General features: G+C 45.1%; 1 protein-coding gene across 2 annotated transcripts in view; it reads right to left on the bottom strand.

Moving 5' to 3' along the window:
- The window catches only part of NPEPL1 (aminopeptidase like 1), a 31,233-nt gene that overhangs the window by 12,764 nt on the left and 6,149 nt on the right, over nucleotides 1–12,320 (bottom strand). For both annotated transcript variants that reach the window (XR_014790751.1, XM_084854272.1), the window contains exons 2-7: nucleotides 10,484–10,669; nucleotides 8,811–8,981; nucleotides 7,883–7,972; nucleotides 5,131–5,212; nucleotides 4,613–4,755; nucleotides 3,067–3,144 (exon numbers count right to left, since the gene is read on the bottom strand). Coding sequence is in view for 1 of the 2 variants with exons in the window: in XM_084854272.1 (XP_084710398.1) it covers nucleotides 3,067–3,144; nucleotides 4,613–4,755; nucleotides 5,131–5,212; nucleotides 7,883–7,972; nucleotides 8,811–8,981; nucleotides 10,484–10,669 (750 nt within the window). In the remaining variant the exon portion in view is untranslated. The remainder of the gene's footprint in view (nucleotides 1–3,066; nucleotides 3,145–4,612; nucleotides 4,756–5,130; nucleotides 5,213–7,882; nucleotides 7,973–8,810; nucleotides 8,982–10,483; nucleotides 10,670–12,320) is intronic.

The raw sequence follows: 12,320 nt of genomic DNA, 5'->3' as shown, positions 1-12,320 counted from the left end.
AACATATTATTAAGTGCTAGAAAGGATGTCACCTAAAGCTATTTAGACATTACTATTGCCTTTGTTGTAATGCTTTAAATTTTTTAGCGCACAATCCTACTGCGATAACCGTAAGCCTTTGTACTTGGAGGCTTACGGTCATCCAGTGCAGAGCGGGAAGAGCGGAGGAGGCAATCTTCAATTCCCTGCTCCTTCCACTCTGCATTTTTGCTAGACTGGCTTTTTTGCCCATCTAGGTGGCCTGCTTTGGAGGGGGAGGGAAGTAGGCTGGAGAGGTGTCAGGAGAGTTTGTATCCTGGCCTCTCCAGTCTCCTCCCCTCTCCGCCCACTGAAACACCCTGTGACAAAATCACAATGCTTGCCATGCGGAGTTTATATTAATGTATGTATGCATTTGCTGTGTTAAATAGAACCCAGGTAACTTAAATAGAACCCAAGTAAGAGAGCCAGTGTGGTATATTGGTTTGAGTGTTGGACTGGGAGCCAAGAGACCCGGGTTCTAGTCCCCACTTAGCCATGGAAGCTCACTGGGTGACTTTGGGCCAGTCATAGACTCTCAGCCCAACCTACCTCACAGGGTTAATGTTGTGAGGATAAAATGGAGAGGCGGAGGATCATGTACACCACTTTGGGCTACTTGGAGGAAAAAAGGCGGGATATAAATGCAATCAATCAATCAATCAATCAATCAGTTAGGGTTAACTGTTTGGCAGTGAGTGAGTGAAAGGTGGGAGGAGCTTGTGTGTGTGTGAGGAGACTGAGTTTATAAAGGGAGGAGCAGACAGTTAGTGGGTTAGATAGGGCCTTAGGGTTTGATTAAGCTACATCTAGATAGTGGGTCTGTAGAAGGGGTTAGAAGCGGTACAGTAGGTAGGGTAAGATCGAGAACTGAGTGATTAGTCATAAGATATAACAACTCTTGTATTAAATAAATTTTGTTTGTTTTAAATGATACAACCCCACATCTTATTCAGCTTTCTGCACTACCAACAGTGTTCATATTTACTGGGTATTTCTCTTGGTTGGGTAAAGGGAACCAATTAGACATATTTGGTGTCTCTTTTATCTGATGAATTTAGGGGTTAAATCTTGTGGGACAGTGAGGAAAGATGTCCCAAAATGGAGGCAGATGGACCTGAGGGAGGGTTGCATCACACACACCCTTTTCCTCTTCTCTGAGGGCGAGTTCCCACCCTCAGAGAGACATCTGGAACAGTTTTTTCTGCACCAGCTGCAAGGCAGGGGGGAGTACAAATTCCCAGATCCAAGGTCAGAATGCTGTCTCCAACCATGGATACAGAACTCTGAAATATCCTATGGCCCCCCAGTTGCTTAGGGAACCATAGGATTGCTTCCTTATTATCTCATATCATTCTTCCACTGCTTTTATATTGGTTTTTATGCTGTATTGTGAACTGCTTAAATATTTTAGGATATTAAGCGGTATAAAAGTAGTAGAAGTGGTAGTAGTAAAAATAGTAACAATAATATATAGAAATATATGTATTTCTAAAGCAGCAGTAGAAAAGGGAAGTTAAAAACTGGATCCTGTTCCTAGAGAGCCTTGTCCAGAAAAGGTTAGGTTGGTAGGCATTGCTTAAATAGAATCACACACAAATACCCGCTATTCTCTTTTTTTAATGTAATTTTTAATTTTTTAAAAAATGCCCTTTATGTCTTTGTTTTGCTAAACATGGGGAGATTTGCTCTGGGTCGCAAACAAAGCATCCAGTATAGCTCTCCACAAGAAATATGCCATTTAAAGCCCTGGGAAATGCTAATTTAGCATTTGAGTGCCTCCTGACCAGATCTCCTGGCTGACCTGCTGCTCATTAAATCACTGCAGAGAATGCTTTTAGAGTCCTAGATACTCATGTGGTGGGAGGAGAGGAAAGCCACATCAGGACTGTCAGCAAGATTCACAGTGGCAAGATTTATTGTGAGAGTGGAATTTCTTTGGCCTTTTTTTCCCCCTCAAAAGGACTTCCGCTAGTTTCTCAACATATTCCAAGCTTTGCATTTTCTTTGTCTCCCCCCTTGCCCCCCTCTTACGTGTCTCGGTGCATACATTTTGTACAATGCCTAGCTTGGTATTAGGCATTGGGTAATTATTTCAAGCTCCATGGGGGGGGGGGGGGGTTCAGGAAGCAAATGGGAGAAAGCTTAATCCTCCCATCACAGAGCATGCTGGTCTAGATCCCAATCAGTGGTGCACGAAGTTACACTCAAGTAAAGGAAAGGATCAGGCTCTGCTACATGTTATGCAATTAACACAATGTGTAGTTTGACCCAATGACCTGGTTTGCACACCCCATCATGGTTTATTTAAGCCATGACAAACCGTGGTGCTCATGGGCGCCAGATTCAAGCCCCAGCCGCAGCTTGTTGTGTCGTCCAAACCCAAGTAGCATGGCTAGTTGGAGGGTGAAACAAGAATCCAATAACCAAGGGTTACTGGGGGGTTGTTTCCCCTCCAACAAGCCATGCCGCCCAGGTTCGGATGACACAGCAAAACACGCCCGGGGATGAATATTCAAAATGGCCTCCAGCACATGCCGCAACCTACCATGGCTTAAATAAGTCACGCTGCGTTGCAGTGATTGTGCGAACCAGCTCTATGTGTGTGTGGATTTAAATTGATCTGTGTGCTTGATTGTTTTACCTGGCTTTTGTAGTAAGCCACCTTGGATGACTCAAACAGAAGGAGAGGCAGGATATAAATGATGTTAATTTTTAAAAAATTCTATACGTGTGTGAACAAGACCTCAGCGCCCATGTAGGTTGTAGCGAAAGCAAGTTATTTACAATCAAATGGAACACACCATCAAATGGTCTACCATTATGGCAGCATATAACCAAGCGAGATCTTCCACAATGGAAAGATGATCACCTATATTTTACATATCACTGAAAAGCTGACATGGGTTGGATTTTCTCACGGACAAAATGAGGAATGGTGGTGATAAATTACACCACTGCTAGATTACTGAACCTCAAGTCTGTACTGCACGGCTAAAACAGGCAGACAACTAATCCAATCTCAGCAATGTATTGAATTTCACTCACTTGCTTTACAGTGGCTTTGAAGGCACCCAAAATAGCAGCAGCTCCACCGCAATCTCGTTTCATCCCAGGCATTGTTGTCTAGCCAAACAGAAGCAGAAACACATGAATCAACTTTCATGATAAAATATCTATGCTAAAAGGCTTATAATGCAATCCTGTACATGTCTATTTACAAGTGAAGCCCAAGGGATTAAATGGGATTTCTTCCCAGGTAAGTGTGTAACAGAATGCAAATTTAATCTGTTTTAATCCTCCAACTGAATCTATGTCTACATATATGTAACTGCATTCGCTTATATTTGTCTTTTGTTTACCCTTGCCTCTTCTTCCTTGTCTAAGTTTAGATTGGTTGTAAACATGTATTTCTTTTAAACTTAGAATCACAGAATAGTAGGGTTGGAAGGGGCCTATAAAACCATCAAGTCCAACCCCCTGCTCAATGCAGGAATCCAAGTCAGGGCATCCCCGACAGATGGCTGTCCAGTCTCATCTTGAATGCCTCCAGTGTGGGAGAGCCCACCACCTCCCTAGGTAATTGCTTCCATTGTCGTATCGTTCTAACAGTTAGGAAGTTTTTCCTGATGTTCAGCTAGAATCTGGCTTCCTGTCACTTGAGCCCATTTTTTTGTGTCCTGCACTCTGGGATGATCGAGAAGAGATCCTGGCCCTCCTCTCTGTGACAACCTTTCAAGTACTTGAAGAGCGCTATCATATCTCCCCTCAGTCTTCTCTTCTCAAGGCTAAACATGCCCAGTTCTTTCAGTCTCTCTTCATAGTGCTTTGTTTCCAGTCCCCTGATCATCTTTGTTGCCCTCCTCTGAACCCTCTCCAGTTTGTCCGCATCCTTCATAAAGTGTGGTGCCCAGAACTGGACACAGTACTCACGATGAGCCCTAACCAGTGCTGAGTAGAGGGGAACTACTACTTCACGAGATATGAAGTACTTAGTTTACTCTGTGTAAATTGCAAAGTATTATATGCATTCATGGTGCTGTACTCACGATGAATGCCACCACACTAGGGATGCTGGGGAAATTCAAGACAGACTAAAATGAGCTCGGATTTCTAAGAATCCTACCTGTGGAATCCAGTGCAGAGCAACCCTCTCAGGCCATGCAGAGTCCGTGGGCTTTTGGATTATTTTTTTTACTTTCCCAAAATTTACACATATAAATTTGTAGAAAAATACGTAAGTTTCTGCCAAGGACACATTAAATGGAATGGGGGACAATACGCTAAATGTTGCGTACTAAGGCAAATTATGTAAATATTTATGTAAATACGTAAATACTTAAGTAATTATTTGCGTATTTTTCCGCATGACGAAAAAAATATTTGTATCCGTTTGTGAGCAGACGATTGAACAAAAGGCTCCTGACAATCCGCGAAACACACATGGAACAGATTTTACACAGTCTATACATTCCTACACCACACACTATGTATGCATTACATTTAGATGTATTTTTGTGGCGTTTGTTCTCACAACTATCGCTACTCATGGCCACTGTTAGGTTCTCCATAGACAGGTTCTAGACGTACATACCTTTCCTTTGATGCTGAGTCCTCCAGTGTCATACACAATGCCCTTCCCAACCCAGGCAATGGTCTGTGTGGCACCTTCTGGGGTATGACTGAGCACGGCTAGAGCAGGTGGGTGCATGGCTGCTTTGCCAACACCATAGATACCTGGGGATGGCGGAGGGAATGGAGAACTTCATTTTGTTATGAAGGCTGAAATAATTATTTGAACCTACTAGGAAACCCACTGGCAATTTCCTAACTACATATGAGATTTGTATAAATTAAGGGCTCCCAGATTCTATGATCCTGGCTGAACCCTCTTCAGAGAGTCAGTTCCTAAGAATGTAAGAACAACCCTACCAGATCAGACCCAAACCCTATCTAATCCACCATTCTGTTCCCACAGTGGCCAAACAGATGGTTGCGGGAAGCCCATAAGTAGGACATGACTGAAATAGAACCCTCCCACTCACATTCCCCAGCAACTGGTATTCACAGGCACACTAGCTATAAGGGGGGGAAAGCTTTGGCTTGACCGACCTCCAAATCCTTTCTCCTTCAGTTCTGCATTTCGAAAAATGGTTGGAACGATCCCCAAGTCCTTTCCAACTTTTTTGATTTCCTTCAAGGAAAGAAGGAAAACACCAGTGTCAAGTGAGAACACATTTCCCCTCTGCTCTTTAAAACTCAAGAGCCGCAATCCAAGGGAACATGCAACAACAACCTGTTGGACCACCTCCCTAAACAACCAGTCTGCCCTGACACCAAAGTCATCCACTTTGAGGGCCTTTTCAGTCGTGGCACTGCTTTCCATGGGGAGCCTCATCTTGCCCCTACTTCAATGGCACCAAAGAGTTTTCTTAGTTTCTAAGGCCTTAAAAAACTTTTAAGCTGTTGCTGATTTTTTGTTTTGTTTTACCTGCTGGCGACAACTGTCCCAGCTGTGGCATGGTGATTCCTGCCCCCTCACCAGCTCCAAGGCTGCCAAGACTATGGGGCAGCTGCCATAATGAGACATCCAGAGGGCCAAACTACACCTTAGAATCATAGAACAGTAGGGTTGGAAGGGGCCTGCAAGGCCATCGAGTCCAACCCCGTGCTCAATGCAGGAATCCAAGTCAGAGCATCCCTGACAGATGGCTGTCCAACCTCATCTTGAACGCCTCCAATGTGGGAGAGCCCACCACCTCCCTAGGTCATTGGTTCCATTGTCGTATTGCTCTCACAGTCAGGAAGTTTTTCCTGATGTTCAGGCGGAATCTGGCTTCCTGTAACTTGAGCCCATGATTCCGTGTCTTGCACTCTGGGACGATCGAGAAGAGATCCTGGCCTTCCTCTCTGTGACAAATCATGCATAGATTGACCTCACTGTAAATATGCGTAGCCCTGATTTGTATCAGGACATGGTGCTCTGGGAAGGGGGGGTGTCTCCCCATTTTCATCCTGAAGTTCCACCCCCCCTTTGGGGGGGCATTAAAAAAAGAAAAAAACATCTCCACTGGAATCAATAGATAAGTTTTTTCTTTTCGTAACGCCGCCCCAGGGGGGTGGAATTTCTGTTTGAAACTGGGGGGGGGGGGAGAGCTTAACCCTCTCCCTCCCAGAGTGCCACAGGCCTGATCCAAAGAGGGGCCGCATACACTTACACTGAGGTAAATAAGCCAATCACGCATAGTGTAGCTTTGAAGAATGAGTAGTTTGGCCTGGACTGCTTCAGTTAGGCAGGGCCAAACCAGCAACCCCGCTGCCATGCTTCTCTGTTCTGCAGCAGAAACAGGAATCAGGGGGATTCTCTGGCTTCTTGAGGCACTCTTGAGGCAGCCAAGCTGACTGCAACTAAGCTGACAGATCCTTCCTGCAGGAAATGTTGGGACAGGCCTTCCTTGGCTGCTCAGTGGCAGAACTGAAGTGGGGTGGGCAGGAACCTGGAAACCACAATTCCTTGGCTACCAAGGCTAGCTAAAACTCATGGACCCCTAGTCGTATCCTTTGCCAATTATGTTGATTTTATTATCTGAAATAGCGAGCCAACCTGAAAGAAGTGATGTACCGAAAGGCAGGACAGAAAATTAAATCAACCAATAAATAATTAAAACAAAACCATCTGGGGCAACCTTCACAGAATCATACATCTTTCACTTTATAACTGCAGAGTCATACTGATGAAGCCTAAACATAAGAGGCCACAAAAGCAGAGAGCACACAACTTAGGGTGAGGGAGGGCAATCTTTTCCACATCTCCTGCAAAAGTGTTTTTTCAAACTGTGCTCAGGAGAACCCTGGGACTCTTCCATGAGAAGATCAGTAATTTCAGGTAAGCTTCCCTGAAAGTCAGCTTGCGTATACCGCCTCTGCTCTGACTGGGTGCGGTGAGAACATGTACACTACTCTGAGCTCCTTGGAGGAATGGCGGAGGGAAAACATAAGAAATAATCAATCTGGGCTTTCAGGAGCAGGGCCTTAAGCAGAATGAGCTGGCTAACTCAGGCAGCTAATCTGGGGTGTTATGAAAGGGCAAGCTAACCATTAGTTATTGAAATTATTATTATTGTATTTTTACTGCCAGGGAGAGGTGCTTGTGGGATTTCCTATCTCAGGTGGCAAAATAACAACCTGCTACTAATAACCTGAAAGTCTGGGTACCCAGCTCTGAGTCCTATGAACCATGACTTGCAGGGAACAAGGATGACTCTTTGCTGTCTTCCTCAGGCAGCAAAATGTCTTGTGCCAGGCCTTGCTGTGTTGAGACTTTCTGTTCATGGAGAGCAAGTGAGGCCTATTAGGCCTGGACAGCGCCCCAAAGGAATTGAGTGTACACTTTAAAACATGTCCGACAATCCTCTGCAGTAAGCAGATGCTAAGAGGTTCTTCAGCAGACTAGTTGGATGAAGAGGGTTCCCTGACATTCAAAAGACAGGATAATCAAGAACAAAGTGAGCGCCTTCTTTGTTTCTACATTAAATCTCCTCCCATGTTGCTCCTCAATGGGCCAGTCCAGGAATTATTTAATGGGTGCCCTATATCATGTGCAAATTTCTTGCTGGATGACTGTGGCACAGCCTAGAAGCATAACCCAGACTTCCTGATCATTTAGTCCTTCTAATTTATGAGGCTCATTAAAAAATCTTCTGCTTCTAACTGAATAACATATCAGGACCAAATGACAATCAACACCTGAGCACTCTTGACAAAATCCAAGATTTTGCTAAAGAGAAGCAAGAGCGAAATCTGGACTGTGGCACAGCTGAGAAGCATAATCCAACAGATAGCCCTGTCAAACGGTATCACCAACCTCCAGGAAGCTGTCAGTATTCATTTCATTGCATGGGGTGTCTACGATCCGAGCAGCCAGCCTTACGCCCTCTGTAGCACTTTCTAGACACTAGAGATGACAAAAAATGAAAGGTGCGTGTGTGCACTCTATTGGCTGTTGTTTTGCACAACCCTACATCTGTAATGCTCAGAGACTTTCCAGTTGTCAGGATAATTAAAATATCATGCAAGTAAAGCGCAGAGACTACTTATGAGAGTTTGGGACCTAGCAGTGTTTGAGTCCTGGCAATGTAGGAAAGTTTGGTCTAGCAAGTCTAATTACATACACCTGCACAGTAGAAGGCATCCCTCTTGGGAAGCTGTATTTACTAGATTTATAACCCTCCTTTTGCTAATAAAATGAACACAAGTTCCAACTGGCCCACCTGGTACAAGATATGAACCCCTGCTAGCACTCCATATTTCTTATGCTCTGATTTTCTAAGGAACTGAGGGAATGATGGGGTGTTTTGTGTGTGTGATTTGGAAAGCATGAATGCTAGCTAAACTACTAAGCACTATTTGAATAGCATCCATAACCTGAATCAATATTATGAACATGAACCTGGGTCGTTTAAAAATCTCTGTGCAACAACAAAGCACATACAAGGCAGGAATGTAAAAGAGAAGAGACCAAGGTGTGGAGCAGACTAAGAGACACATCTATTTGCCACAAGAGTGTGCAAGAGAAAACAAATGAGGCACAGGAATGCTCTTTTTGACAGCAACACCCGCCTCCCCCCACGACAGATGTAACACGTGCTCTAGCCCAGCGATTAAACCAGTATGGTGGGTGTAGAACCAGACTGTTAGGATGGCAACTAACACACTCAATTCAGCTATTTTTACATCTAAAGTATCTAACTTCCTCTGTTGCAACAGTTAGTGAATGGAAAACCAAAGCTTACTTTAAGGGTTTCCACCTCTACTGGGCCATTGTTCTGCCCAACCAGGAAAAACTCCACTATCACGGTTTTCTTCTCTGTGCGTCTCAATGCACTGGAACGGTGTGTGAACAGTGGGAAAGCCCTCGCTATGGCACAGGCCGAGGCAAAGACCTCCGAGCGCTCACAGACCATCTGAAACGGAAGCCAAAAGTCAAAAATGTCACACAAGCCTAAGATGGGGGATGAAACCATGTATACTGAGAGAAAGGAATTAAGGAAGCTACAAAAATGATTTAGGAATTAATAATCTTGGAGGTGGGCTCTTTGGGACTATGAAGCTGGAGAGCAAATCAATACGAGATGGGTCAACTAAGTCAACACTTGTAGATGATTTTAAAGGCACTGGAAGTTCAGTTCTCCACCTGGAAGTCTTGACTTGACGTATTATTTTGACCTCACTTTTCTGTCCTTGGACACATAAAACACAGATCTGGTTTCTCCTGAGCCATGTCTTAGAGCAGCTTTGCCCCAACCTGGTGCCCTCCAGTTGTGCTTTGGACTACAACTCCAGAATTCCTGACTATTGGCCATGCTGGCTGAGGCTGATGGGAGTGGAAGTCCAAAACATCTGGATGGCACCAGGCTGGCTTACAAGATTAAAAGTAATAGAACATTAAAACATAAATAACAAACAGCTTCAGATGGCAGTCGATGAAAACCAGCCAGTTATTCTCCACCTATGCTATGTTTTGATGACGATCAAGCTCAGCCTTGATTGACAAAACCCAAGAACTTCCTATGACTTCCTGATAAGAACTGATGCTGAGAGTTGATGCTCCCCTCGCTCCCTCCCAGGAAACTGCTACTTGACTGAAGTGAATTGTTTTAGTTCTACTCTAATCATAGGACTATGGCGCCACCCATGTCTAAGGTTTCATGAACAAAACTGTACCCTTGTAATCTGCATTAATTATGTCTGCATTAACTACCCCCACCTTTTTGTTTTGTATTTGCACCTCTAATGCTGATCAGAAGTCCACACACATGCGGGGGGGGGGGGGCACAATTGCACCAGGCCAGGCACATGGAGGGGTCCACACCAACAGTGACAATTACTACATTCCCATTGAGAGAAAAAATGGCATTAGTTTAGGGTGCAGTGAGAAAGCAGGGAGTGGGGGGGGGGAGGCACCAAAATGAACATTCATGCCCCAAGTCTCTAAGGGTGCAATCCTATGCATGTTTAGATAAAAGTCCTACAACTCCCAGCACTCTCCAGCCATCCATGTCCAGAAAACAATGTCCATTGGATCACCCATCCACATGTTTATTGAGACTCTCAAAGAACTCTAAAAGGTTAGTGAGACAGGACTTATCTTTGTGGAAGCAATGTTGATTCTTTTTCAGCAGGGCTTGTCCTTCTATATGCTTACTAATTTTACCTTTAATAATGATTTCAATTAATTTACCTGAAACAGACAGGCTGGCTGGGGAATGCTGGGAGTTACAGGACTTTTTCCTGTCTAAATATGCATAAGATTGTGCCCTAAAGGTGTCCAGTATGGAGGTGCTGGTTGGGGCCCATGGGGGCAGCTTTCAAGCAGAAGCCGGCAATTAAAAACCAAAAACAGCCCCTTTCCATTTTCTTTAAGTGCTTTAAGGATATGTTAAAGTCCTCCCGCACCTTCACTTACCAGGATGCATCGGTTGGCCCCTCCTGGGAGACAGTTTCGAATGAGACGCGTGAGAAACTGGGCGGCAGACGGGCTGTTGTGTCTGCTCACCCGGGAAGGTAAAGCTGCTACAGTGGCATAGTTCAGGTAGAGTGGGCAGCTGTCTGTCGGGTTTGGGGTCAGAGTGTTTAATGCAGCCTGCCATATCTGCCAACAGAACAGAGCACAACAGATTAAAAACCTTCTACAGAAGACACTTCACCCATTGCTATTTCTCAGGTGTACACCTTTGGTTCACTACTCACCTTATCACAGCAGGATGGGAGCAGCAGCAGCACTGCTGGGGTAACATAACCCACTCATCCCAAATTGTACCAGCACAGCCTATGTTGCGGATCCTCCCCGTGTCAATGTCAACCCTTGAAAAAGTGGGCTAGTGCTGGCATGGAGAAGTGTCATGGTGTAAACCCCTCCTATGTTTCTCCTGTTACTCTGGCAGTGTGGGAAGGATTGGTGCATCTGTGGTTCCCAAACTTCCTGGGTAACCTGAGAACAGGGTCTAAGGGTGCAACCCTATGACTGTTTAGACAGAAAAAAAGTCCTGCAACTCTCAGCATTCCCCAGCCAGCCATGCTGGCTGGGGAATGCTGGGAGTTGTAGGACTTCTCTTCTGTCTAAACAGGCACAGGATTGCACCCAAAGATGTTTTGGGCATACACCTAATACAGAAAACTATTTACCAAGTGTCAACTTGGCCCAGTTGGAGAACAGAAATGTACGGCATCTTGCACACCCGGTTAGTAATCTGGGGAAGCAGAGGAGATTCTCCCAACCACTCATATGATCACAGGAAGCTGCCCGATACCCAGAGGCACCTCTATATTTGGGGCAAATGGTGCAGTGATCCCCCCCTCACCCCTTGTGGCAGCGAGATCTCCCAACACAACCAGGTATATTTGTTTCAGTGAACGGTGCGCAGCTGCCAAGTACCATGAATGACCTTCTCCTGTCCTCCTTCAGCGATCTCAATAGAATATTGAGCATCTGCCCTGTTTCTGCCCCACCAGCCCCAATGGGCACCAGTCGCCACTGCTGAATACTGAGGCAGGCTATTGGTCCACCTAGCTCAGTATTTTCTACATACTGACTGGCAGTGGCTCTCCAGAGCTTCAGACCAGAATCTTTCCCAGCCCTACCTGGAGATGCTAAAGATTGGACCTTCTGCGTGCAAAGCAGGTGCTCTACTCATTGAGTTATGGCCCCTCTCCAATGTAGAGGGCTGCTTAGGGATTTTATTATATTTAGTGGTATATAAATATCACAAATAAATAAAGACTCCATTCCTCATGGTTCTGAATAAAGAGCTGATTTAAATAAGAACATAGGAAGATGCCTTATACGGAATCAGACCATCTAACTTTATATTGACCAGCAGCAGCTCTCCAGGGTTTCAGACAGGGTCTTCCCCAGCCCTACCTTGAAATGTCAGGGATTGAACCTGACACCTTTTGCATGCAAAGCATTTGCTCTACCTCTGAGCTACGGCCCTTCCCCTTTACACTTAGTGGTGTAATATGGCTTCCCAAGTGATTACATGCCGACCATGCCAAGTTACCACTTCATAAAATGGCTGCCTTTCTCACATTCATACTTTACGCTGCGGTGAACAAACAGGTGTTTGAAAACACTTGTATCATACCGGCCCGCTTGGCAGAGAAATGGGCTCGGGCTCCCGCTAGAGTATCCACTCAGTGGTAACCAGGGGTTTGCTGATGTGCAATGTATGAAATGGCTGGTCCACACACAGGCCCAGCATTAGTACCCAGCACCCTCAGGCTGCTAGGGTCCCGGCAGTGCC

The sequence above is a fragment of the Heloderma suspectum genome, chromosome 4 (assembly GCF_057233095.1).
Source record: "Heloderma suspectum isolate Gila_16-S chromosome 4, 16-S_ref, whole genome shotgun sequence".
NCBI lineage: Eukaryota > Metazoa > Chordata > Lepidosauria > Squamata > Helodermatidae > Heloderma > Heloderma suspectum.
This window is presented reverse-complemented; position numbering and strand designations above follow the sequence as displayed.